The 12,761-nt window shown below is 36.0% G+C and overlaps 1 protein-coding gene across 1 annotated transcript in view; it reads right to left on the reverse strand.

Annotated features, from left to right (window-relative positions):
• LOC108971744 (probable serine/threonine-protein kinase nek3) overlaps window positions 1-12,761 on the reverse strand; it is an 82,866-nt gene that overhangs the window by 31,283 nt on the left and 38,822 nt on the right. The window contains exon 3 of the mRNA XM_018938005.1: window positions 1,203-1,615. Within this exon, the coding sequence (XP_018793550.1) occupies window positions 1,203-1,615 (413 nt within the window). The remainder of the gene's footprint in view (window positions 1-1,202; window positions 1,616-12,761) is intronic.

A 12,761-nucleotide genomic window follows, 5' to 3' on the forward strand; every position in this document is an offset into this window, starting at 1 on the left:
AAGGACCAAGTGGAGAAGGACCTGGCTTCAATTGGAATATCTAATTGGCGCCACGTAGCGAAAAGAAGAAACGAATCGCGTAAGCGGTGACTACGCCATTTAAGAAGAAGAAATATAACTATTTTGCCTGCCAGCATAACTTAACCTAACCCGTCGCTAAACTAAACTATGTTTTAGTAAGCATGCTCACTTAATTTCATTAAAATTAAAATATGGCATATACTGAGTGAAGAAAATCTTCATATTATTTTACTGTTGTACGGAAAACCCTAGAAATCGCCATACAACACTGCCACTCACTTTGCTACATTATGTGCTCATATACATATGTGTAAAATATACATATGTACTTATACTTGCACACACTTTCAATATTCGAAGCTTTTGTTTGGTTATGCAAATTCCTAATTAGAAGTCAATTAATGTGTTTGTTCATGAAGGTTTACACAGTAATCAAAGTTTCAAATTATTGGCTAACTTGCACATTCTGCAAATATTACAAATTATCGCACAATCACGATTAAGATAAATTAGTTTTTCTGTGCTTGATTCCTTCATAATCTTTCGTTGTTTTCGAGAGCAATTACATTTTGTAGGAATTGCTATCTCAATCTGAAACCAGTAATTCTGTCTCAAACTTTTGGAAGAACCGAAGAAAGTGTGTTATATAATCCGATCTGAACACTTTGTTCGAAGATTGTAGCATTATCTAGGATAATAATGCATGCTAATTTCCGTGAAGATATCTCGACAATCAGAAAGGTTTTTTATCCAAGAGCCTGATTCTAATCGTTCAGCTTGTATCGCAGCTATATTATATGGTAGTCCGATATCTGCGACAAACAAGCTGCATCTCACAGACATGGAGTTTTCGGAAGTAATTAGAAGCTGAGGTATTTTTTAATGTGTGACTATTTTGTTTTTTACGTGGATATTTGACATAACAGACAAAATTAACAAGACTATCGAACTAACGGAACTGAAACGAACTTAATTTAACTTTTAGTCGGTCCAGCAACGGATAATTGGAGAATATTTCTTGCTCTTATCCCAATAACATCTTCTAAATGAAGGAACAATTTTGATAAGAATGAACTTTAATTCAAAAATAATTAAATTCGAAAATGATTTTTAGAATTTTTAATCTTCGTTTAAACTAGAGACTAAAAACTACTTGTATTAATAATGCTTCATTTACTCACCTGCGTTTCAGTCACATTCAGCAACTTAGCCATTTCCGTGCGTTCACTCGAACTGAGATATTTCTTTATCTCGAACTGTTTCTCTAATTCGAATATCTGGCGACCTGTGAAGGTGGTACGCGCCTTCTTTTTGCGTCGCGCATCGGTCGATCCCGAATCTGAGTCGTCCTCCGTGGTCTCCACAGCAGGCAAGGAAGAAGAGGCGGGCGGTGTGCTAACGGTCGGGAATTGCTTATCGCGCATAAGACTGTCACTACTACCAGTAGGGCTCACAGCCGGCACAGGCATCGACGAAGAAGACGCCATCGATGACGCTGACCCCACCAACGCTGCACTCGTGACGGAAACACCAGCGGCAGAGGCATTCGCAAGTTTTTTCTTCTTAACACCCGATTTCACTGTGTGATTGGCATCTAAAATGAAGGCACAATAAAAACTCGAAACGTTTAGACAAAGAAGGTGACTTTGCTTTGTGGGTAAACAAATTCCAGTTTTTTGCATAAAAACATAACCAAACAATTATAATATTGCAATCTTAAGTGTCTATCGGTGTATTTGCTCATAAATATAATGTCGATAATGGAGAATGCTAATGCAAATCATACGAGTCGCTAAAAACGAGCGCTTAAGTGTCTGTCTGCTTGGTTGACACGCGGCAATGCAACAATGCTGTCTGTCAAGCGATGCTGTCAATCACTTTGTAACCTCATTTGCTTGCGGTGCTGCCCGTTAAAGTCCTATCGCTGTTGTTTTCTGTTTTTTTTATTCGTAGGTGACGGGCGGACGGTTGGCGGCGGTCCGTTTTTGTTGTCACTTCATGCGTTACTGCAGCTTGTTGCACACACCTTCAAGCGCTTGAATGCTTTCGCATTTATTACTAATTTCACGCACTTAAACGGCGTTCATTCAATTGACACAACAACAACAAAAGTGAAGAAGTATTTTGTGCAAAAACAACTTTCAGCCTTCCTGTCTAATTGCGTTGCGGCTTGTCATTTGATATGCAGCTGCGGTTTTCACAATAATTATTTTTGTTGTACATAAATATGCTTGTTACTGTAGCACTTGCTAAATTTCAATTTGTACTCTGAGATTGGCATAGTATTGTCGCTAATTTGACTTTATTCAGATTTCAATTGATTTCACTTAAATGGGTTGTGCATATATTTTAATTGTTCACTGTATTTGTAATAGCAGCGTTTAAGTGTTTGTAAGCAGACACTCTGCGAAAAGTGTTTGACTTTTAGGTAGTAACGAATAAAGTATTTGATGCATTCGTCTACAACTTGCACATATTCTTTACCTTAAAATAGTCTCTAGCTAGGTTGGCAAATCTACATCTAATCTTCTAGGTATATATATGGTACTACATAGGCTGGAAAGTTGCAAGGAAAAAGAAAACGTATTCTTATCCTAGAGTAGTAACCTTAAACCGAAAGCTACGAAATTTTCATTTTTTTCAATTGTTGTGATATTTTTGTTCACCATTGAAAATATTGAATATCGGATTGAAAAATAAAGAACACAAGTTTGAATTAAAAGCATATAATTAAGAATAAAAAAGAAATTGTTTTAAATATAAATTAAATTTTCATTTGCCTATTAATTTTTAATCCAAGATATTTGGGACTAAAAATTTAAAAATGAAAATTTTATTTATGAGTTAAATGGAAAATCTAATTTTTAATTTAAAAATTTTGAACTAAAAAATTCCCTAGGCTTGAAAAATGTTAGGAAAACCCGTCCCAGTATATTTCAAGGTGTAATAGAATTTTAGAATTTTGTAGTGAACATACCAATACGAATGGCATACCTCATTGGGGAAAACCATAAGATCCACTCTGTGAGCGATAGTTGTTGTGTTTTTATAAACCCTGCTACGAAGATTGTAACACCCTGGAAGAAATTTTGGAGACGATGGAGAAGATATTTTGTCAAAAATGTTTTCCATACAAGATCTTGCTCTTTGGCGGAAATTTTGCTATAACCTATAAAAGTCCGATATCGGGGTTGCAGTGATTGAGAAATTTTCTTTCTACTCTTCTACTCTCTTTCTACTTTAAAGTAAGATGAAATAAGCATTATTTCGAGTGTAACTGTACACATTTACGACATTTATTTACCAGTTTTACATTTGAATTTTGCATTATTCAAGAATAGAAATGAGTTGACGGTGAGGTAAGAGAACATCTGTGCGCACAAATGAATCAGTAACGCAACAACAATAAGTAGTAACAGAAAAATCATATGCAAAATTAAAGTGCAAGCGCTCTTGCTAAAGACAGAGATTTTTAAAAGAAACAAGCCGAGTGAGCGATGAAATAACAAGCTAAATTAGCAGTTGATTATGAAGGGGAATACAAATGACCTGCATGTAGAAATTGAAAACAACAGTAGACGGCATTTGCACAAGCTCATATAATGCATACGGACAAGCCGAACGGACCGAACGGGAGTGGAAGAATAATGACTTTCCGTGGCGATTAAAAACTAATAATAACTACAATTGCACTTAACGGATCACAAACGTGTACACCTACATATATATATATATACCTGTATATGTACATATATGGTGTGCATATAAACAGAAGTGTGTAGTGGATGCAAATAAAGGCGAGTATGTTCGCGAGAATTGTTAATAACAATTAATGAACCGACATTTAGCAATAATTGGACAACAATAACAAAAGAGTAAAACATGCTTATTTTTAATATATGCAGTGCGACTGCAGTAGTTGTTTGCTGATGTTGCTAACCGCTTTGCTCTGACTTGCCCCCTCGCGGACGCCTGCATTTGTATTCGCGGCACGTTGTGGGTTGTCTGTGTTGGCGTCTGGCTCTGTAACTGTGCTTGTGGTCGCTCGGTCATAGGCTCACTCAGTACTGACGCATGCAACAACTTGTGGCAGGTTTGTCTCTGTGCAACAAAGGTTTCAATTAATTCGTTGTATTTTGCATTGCTGCTTCTTGCTGAAATTCTATGCATTTGCAATTATAAATATTTATTGCTTACATATATTTATAAGAATTTATAGGAGTACAAGTATGCCTTCACATACTCATAAATTACTATTTGCGGTTGATTTCCTCGAATTTAATGACATTAACTTCTGTGGAAAACGGTTGACATCCAAGCAAATCAGTTTTTTATGACAGGAAGCTCGCCATTTGTTATTTTATTTATTGTTTCCTTCAAATAATAGTCCCTAAACAAATATCCCTCAGCCTTGAAAACCAAGAAGGTCTTCCTTAAGAAACAACAAGTATAATGTGATCTCCAATTTCCTGTTTCAGATGGTAAGCTGTTGAGATCGAATGAGGGATGTGTGCGGCACAAGGGTGTGGTAGACGTATACCCCGGACTAAAAACTAGCTACATGAGTTTGAATATTTTACAATTCATCTTCTCTCAAAGAGTATTAATTGTTGAAGTTCAGTTCGAAAAGAGACGTCTCGAGAATTAAGTGACTAGTTCGCTTATATACAGACAGGTAGAAGGGGATATGGCGAAATCGACTTAGCTCGTCACGCTCATCATTCATGTACATACTTGTATGTATACATACTTTATTGGGTATCCGACAATTCCTTTTGAGTGTTACAAACATCGTGGCAAACTTAATATAGCCTGTTCAGAGAATAAAAAATAAACGGAAAAATCTATATCTACATATAGCTATGGACAGAGATTTAGCGCACTTGCATGCATAATGAAATATTACCATGAAATATTGCCGTTGCTTTTAAGAGAGCGATATTTGCATGAATTTGTTATTAGTAGATCAATACTGCTTCTGTCGCCTCTTTAAATGCGTGGAAAATAACCGTTATCATTCCCCTCAGATACCGTTAATTTGTTTTTGTTAAATTTAGTTAGTTGTGTTTGGCCCAACAAAGAATTAATCTCAGTTGTAAACTTGTATTCAATAGTTTTAGTAATATTACAAATTTTCATAAAAAGGCTAGAGGGAAATACTGTTCGATTGAAAAAAGAAAAATTATTTGGAACCTTTACAAAAACGGTACAAATCAAGTAAAAATTGCTCACATAGTAAAATGTTCAAGAAAAATGGTGTGCAATGCCATCAGGAATGTTAAGAGTGATCCAAATTTGTTAAAACAAAGCAAAGTTCGCAAGCCTCGCAAAACAACCCCCCGCAAGGATAAAGTAATTCTTAGAAAGTATAAAGCTGATCCTTCCAAATCCTCACGCGCGATTATGGTCGCAGTCAATGCAGAATTGGACTTAAACGTGTCAAGTAGACTAGTACGAAGACGTTTAAATGAAAATAATTTGAAAGGACGTGTGAGCAGAAAAAACCGCTATTGTCGAAAAAATATTAATAATCGCTCATAGTCAGAGATAAAAAGATTTAAATTTATGGAAAATTATACTTTTTACGGGCGAAACTAAAATAAACCGGGTCGGTCCTGATGGTAAAACATTTGTACATCGTGAAAAAAACCAAAAAGCCAATCCAATGTACACCAAAAAGACCGTAAAGCATGGGGGAGGAAATTTAAAAGCATGGGGGAGGAAATTTAAAAGTATGGGGGTCGTTGGCATGGCGTGGAGTTGGACCGCTAGTAAAGATAGAAGGGAATACGGATAAATTTGCATACCTTAATATACTGAGGAATACAATGGAGCCATATTCCTATGATATTATGCCTGTAAACTGGATCTTTATGCACGAGAACGATCCCAAGCATACAGAAAATGTGATAAAAACTGGCTTGGGCAAGAAAAAATTCCATTTCTCGATTGGCCAACGCAAAGTTCTGATCTAAACCCGATCGAGAACTTGTGGAATGATGTCAAAGGAAAAGTTGTGTAAAGAAAATTTAAAAATTGCGACGAGCTTTGGGCAGGAGTACAGAAAGCGTGGAATTCTATTCCTTTGGACAGATGCCAAACGTTAATAGAAAGCTTGCCATGCAGATGTGAAGCGGTGATAACGAATAACGGTTATTCCACTAAGTATTAACCAAGTTAGGTTACGATACGTATACTGATCTTTTTTCACTTAATAATCTAAACTGAACAAAACGTTGTATTTTTATTATAGAAAACTAAGAAATTTTGAACTACTTTAGTTTTTAGTGAGGTTATAAATAGTTTTTTTATATTACAACGATTCTACTTTCTTTAAATATAACATTATTAAGTATCATATTTCATATTAAGAAAGTGCGCTAAATCTCTGTCCATAGCTGTATATCTATATTAAACTGCATAATATAATTAATAATATTAAAAAAGCTTAATTTTCAACTTCGAAGGCAAGCAATTTGATTTTGGAAGGCCTTCGTTACATGAAAGTTCGTTCATATATAAAAGTTAGAGGCACAGTGCTGATTGTGTCAAGAGAAACAGTTGAGGGCAACATAAAAATCAACCATAAAATCGCTCGTGATTTCCTGGAAAGCCACCCAGCGAATTCATGATTATAAGTCCCATGCACAAAATTCACTGGCCATTATGAATGTCATTAAAATTACAGTAAAGGCTGTGAAATTACATATTAAGTATCCCATAATGACCCTCATTGCCGGGTTCTATAGCAAAAAATGCCTGCCACACAGCAGTGGTCGTAAGCTGGGCAGTCCCATGGGCAGCTGCAACAGGCAGTACCAAGCTGATGAACTCATGCCACAGCGTACGTTGCGATGGCACTGAATACTCGGTAGCGTGTTGCACATTTTTTATGATCCGTTAAACGTTGCGTTGATGGAATTTGTGCAAATAATCGATGTTAATGGTAATAAACAGCAGCAGCAGCATCGCCAACACTGCCAGACAGCACGCGGACGGGCAATAAAAGTGCAACAATTATTGTAAACTATAAAATTGTGATATATGCGAATTTTACAAGCTGTAACGACAACAATAATGTAAATATAAACGGAAGGCACACTGCGGAGTGACCATATATAGTATGGCTCTGTCACCCTTAAAGTGGGCATATACGACACACAAGTGCGTTCGATCGGTATGTGTGCGCATGCGGTTTTCTCGTGTATGGGCTTGTGCGCGTACCGATCCATGTTCGCGAAAATGTTTGATTTTTTACGATCGGTGTGCGCACATGTGTGTCGGGTATGGCGTTATGCGCGCATAAAATCTCATTTCTCTCGTGTCGTCGAACAGTGAAGATCGCGGACGAACAATGGGGAGTGTTAAGGGGGGAGCTTCAAAAAATCGACTTTTTGAGGATTTTTTTGGGAGGGAAAGAAATAATTTATTCAAGTAAAATTTCTTGGCTTTATAGTTATATATTTGAACATCTTTCACAAATTTTTTGGATACGAAATCTTTGATATTCTGCCTTTGGAAAGCAATTGCCCGATGCATCTCGCATGTGCATTTTTCGGACGGCAGGCAGGATGCAGGTCGCAATTTCTATCACAAACAAAAAATTCTAAGATATTCTAATATCTTATCTTCTAGTTAAAATAAGAAACTTCCAGAAAAAGTGTAAGACAGAAATTATACTTAATGATGTTTAATGATATGTTTAAACTTGATCTTCTTATTTTATTTATTATAGTTTAAATAGAAGATACTTTAATGTCAAAGATAATAAATTTTGCCCCATATTCCATACGACGTTTAGTTCGCTTTTCGCCCAAGCGCTCATATACCTACTAGTCACGCGGTCACTATTTCCCTTCTAGCTTCGATAATATTTCGAATTCTCATCTATAACTTTGAGGACACATTCTTAGATAATTTTTAAAGAGATTTAAGCAAAAAAAAAAAAAATCGATTGTTTGAATCTTCTAAAGCAGGCTACCCCAATAATAAAGATTTCGTCTCAGAATTTATTAATATTTTAAAAAATTAATTAGCAATTTGGCAAACGAAAAGTTATAAATATAAAAATAAAATTGAGAAAAATAAAAGTTTAAATAACTTATTAACGAAATACAAAGAAATAGATAAAAGTGCTACATTAGAAATAAATTCCAAGAAATGTTCCGCTTGCCTGTGGCACATGTTCACTGTGAGAAGATCGAACGCAAAATGGATTTGTGTGTCGTGTTTGGGCGAATGGAATTCACACAGATCCAACACACATATGTATGTGTCGAGTATGGGCCCTATTAGAGAGCGAAGGGTTCAATAAATAAACTTGTTTGTATACTATATGTTTAGAGATTTAAACGAAGAAAAAACCACTGAAAAGTGTGGTTGAAATACTACATGTATTTGCTTTTGTGAATCCATGGGCTTAACCTTGGATAATGTTACAAGATACATACATATATTGTATATTCTGCAAGTAGAGGGACTTTTAGATTTCCTGAGCTTTTTATATAGTAAAGTAATGAATATTATAAGCTCATTGCTAATGTTGTAATATCTTCTGTCTTCTAATTATTAAAAATAAATTCTGAATATATGTATGCTTATGAAAAGGTCTTTACTGGGCCTCGAGATCTGTCAAAAATAAGTCGCATTGTACTAAACTGAGAAGTAAAACATTTGTTTGAGATAGTTTCACTTTAAAATATTCGACAATTTTTCAAATGTTTTGTTATTTTCACTGACTTTATCGTAATACATATTCTGTATCTGAATCACTATACCTTGATTAAGATGTTGACTATATCCAATGAATTTTTGAGTTTTTGTTATTAATAGTTTTGTCTAACGTGTGTATCTTTATTGATGACTTATTTATCACTTGACTTACAATTTCTGTCAGAGGCGACCGAAAAGACCGTAGTAGAAAAAGAAGTTGGTCTTCACTTCACTTGTTTTATATCTTTCTATATTGTGTTTAGCCAAAGTCTGAAGTTTATATTGATTTGCGGTTATTGGCCTTTATTTTGTACGCATTCTTAAGGGGTTATATACATACAGTGAGAATTTTCAAAAAATCGAGTTTTGTCTATTTTATTTTCTTAATGTACCTCATATCATTGCGGTGAATATTTTCTAAGTTACACGCAAAAGACGCTTCAAAGTGTTTGAAAGTACAAGGCCAAACTTTAAACGCATTTTTCTCTTCGAAACCGGCTAAGCCGAGACTATTGTCTTAATCAATATATATTTCTTTTTATGAACAGTTTTTAATAATACTAAGTCTTGGTCGGACGAAAGCATGTGCAACGATTGGAATTTAAGTATGCTCTGCCCAATCCACAAAAAGGGAGGCCCCACAATCTGCGCCAACTACTGTGGGATAAGCCTCCTCAACATGGCATATCTACCGAGCGTATTGTGTGAGAGATTAAAGCCCACCGTCACCAAACTGATTGGACCTTATCGGTGTGGCTTTAGACCTGGCAAACCAACAACCGACCATGTATTCACCATGCGTCAAATTTTGGAAAAGACCCGTGAAAGGAGAATCGACACACACCACCTCTTCGTCGATTTCAAAGCTGCTTTCGACAGCACGAAAAGGAGCTGCCTTTATGCCGCGATGTCTGAATTTGGTATCCGCGTAAAACTAATACGGCTGTGTAAACTGACGTTGAGCAAGACCAAAAGCTCCGTCAGGATCGGGAAGAACTTCTCCGAGCCGTTCGATACCAAACGAGGTTTCAGACAAGGTGACTCCCTATCGTGCGACTTCTTCAATCTGCTGCTAGAGAAAATAATTCGAGCTGCAGAACTTTATCGAGCAGGTACAATCTTCTATAAGAGTGTACAGCTGCTGGCGTACATATATATTGATATCATCGACCTCAACACCCGCACCGTTAGTTCTGCTTTTCCAGCCTGGACAAGGAAGAAAAGCAGATGGGTCAGGCAGTGAACCAGGGCAAAGCGAAATATCTCCTGTCATCAAACAAACAGTCGTCGCACTCGCGACTTCGCTTTACGTCAGTGTTGACAGATATAATTTTGAAGTCGTAGATAATTTCGTCTATCTGGGAACCAGTGTAAATATTACCAACAATGTCAGCCTTGAAATCCAACAACAGGTGCTACTTCGGACTCAGTAGGCAGTTGAGAAGTAAAGATCGAATAAAAATGAAACTCTATAAGTCACTCATAATTCCCGTCCTCTATATGGTGCAGAGGCTTGGACGATGACAACAACTGATGAGTCGAAGTTAMGAGTTTTCGAGAAAAAGGTTCTGGGAAAGATTTATGGTCCTTTACGCGTTGGCAACGGCGAATATCGCATTCGGTGGAACGATGAGCTGTATGAGTTATACGACGGTCATGTTGTCCGAGTGGACAGAAGCACCCAGCTCTAAAAGTATTCGACGCAGTACCCGCTGGCGAAGCGGAGGAAGAGAAAGACCTCCACTCCGTTGGAAGGACAAAGTGGGGAAAGACATGGCCATGAAAAGAAGAAACGACTGGCCTGCTGTTGTCAACTCAGCTATAATCGCGTAAGCGGTGTCTGCGCCAGTAAAGAAGAATAAGTCTTAAAATACAGTTAAAAGATACCGTAATATGTGTACACATTTTTGGATCAATAAATTTAAAAGTTTTCTGAGATAAAAATCTGGAAACTTTACTTTTTTTCGGCCTGTATATAGAATTTTAGGAAGAAGTAATAATTTTCTCTCGTTCAAGGAAAATAGAGCAAAAACAAGTTTGTGCTTTAAGGGCTGTTGTGCGTTTAATTCGTGATACTCTTTATATATTATATATCAATTTATAATAAAATTAAATTAACAAATCCTTCCCAAAAAATATTTATTAAGACACGATTGAATAAATGTAATATATAATGAATTACATTCAATAATTAATCACCAATTAATGCCATTATACATTTTTACGAAACAATTATTTTAGGCATCAATAATTTGCAACTTTCATCATAAATGCAGTGCAATGAGTGCATACAAATAAAACAATGGAAAGCATCAAACGGTAATCAGCGATTCGGTGCAATTAATCAAAGTGGCACTTGAAATTGTGCGCATTCATTCGAAAATGATGAAAGTCACTTCAATGCATACATACATATGCACACAGTAAATGGGTGAAATTCGCATTAATAAAATATCCATAATCACAGAAATTTTCACCGCACCCATTCAATTTCACTTAAGCACTTTTTAATGACCTCATAAAAATGCAACGGCCCACAATTAAAATTTTAAATCAACAGACCAAAAATACATACACATATTGCTCGCTTCACGCATTCACACACACAGGCATATATACAATAAACACAAACAAATGGCTGCGCTTCAATAACAACAATAACAATGAAATTAAATAGCAGCAAGTCTTACATTTAATACAAAATAAATAAAAACTTCGTGATATATTTATATCATTTGCACATTTGTTGGTGCAATCGTGCCTACTTGAGTGTGTTTGTGAAAGTGTTGCCATCAATTTTCCATAATAAATTCTGCAACAGAGTACAGAGTACATACATGGTAGTGTATGCGTCGATATTATGGTGAAAAATGGGTCACCACCACAAATACCAAAGCAATTAGCCAATAACGATCGCAATCGGATCGGCCGAAGGCGCAGCGAAAAGGATGGTAGAGATGAGACGAATTGGCGACATGAGGTGGCGGTATGTAACGACGAACTGTTTGCTACAACGGCATCAGTACGTATGTATGTGTGAGTTGGTTATTTTACACACATAGTTAAATGCCGTTAAGTGAGAGGGTGATTCAGTGCGATTGGCAAATTACTGCCATAAAATGAAAAAATGGAATGCAAATATGTAAAGCGACTTCAATGAGAAATGCAATCGACCATAATGCCAGACACGCGGCAGCAACAACATTGCGGCGTCGAATGTAATGTGCATGCGACAGCGCAAAAAGCGTGAACACAATCAAAACAAAAGCAACAACAGCACTGGTAACAGCAACAATGCAAAATGTTAAATCAATTAATTTTATAGCAAAAAAAAAAAAACTTTTGGCAATCAAGCACCTTAATATTGAATAAATTTATTAATATATTTACATGTTCATGTACATATGTACAATTTATATGTGTGCGTATGTAAGTCTGTATTGGAATAAACATTTGGAAATGTGCAGTGAGAAATTGCATTGAAATAAAGCGATAAGTTAATGTCACAAAAGCGGCGATGATGATTTCATCAGTATTTTACGAGTTTCACCATTTGCTCGGCATCACTCGTGATTGATAACAGTGCACAGTGGGCAAAATGGTCAATCTGGTAACGCTTTGCTAATAACATCGAAAAAAAATTAAAATTTTAGGTACATTTATATTCTTTATAAAATTATTTATTATTAATAAATACTTCATCAATTAATTTCGGTAAATTTCGTTTTTGTTTTCTTAAGCGTTTTTCTTTATTTTCCGGACATCCGTCATGTTGTCCGAGTGGACATATACATATGTATATATGAACAAGTAAAGAAGAGCTAAGTTCGGGTGTCACCGAACATTTTATACTCTCGCATCTAATACCGCATTTGTGTAAAGTTTTATTCCGCTATCATCATTGGTTCCTAATGGATATATTATAGAGAGAAGTCATCAGATGGAATGGTTGTGAACCGATTTAACCCATATTTCGTACATGTCATCGGTCGAGTACTTCCTGAGATATGGTTTTTGGTCCATAAGTG

This window comes from Bactrocera latifrons, unplaced genomic scaffold (genome assembly GCF_001853355.1).
Source record: "Bactrocera latifrons isolate USDA-ARS-PBARC rearing strain unplaced genomic scaffold, ASM185335v1 scaffold_358, whole genome shotgun sequence".
Lineage (NCBI taxonomy): Eukaryota > Metazoa > Arthropoda > Insecta > Diptera > Tephritidae > Bactrocera > Bactrocera latifrons.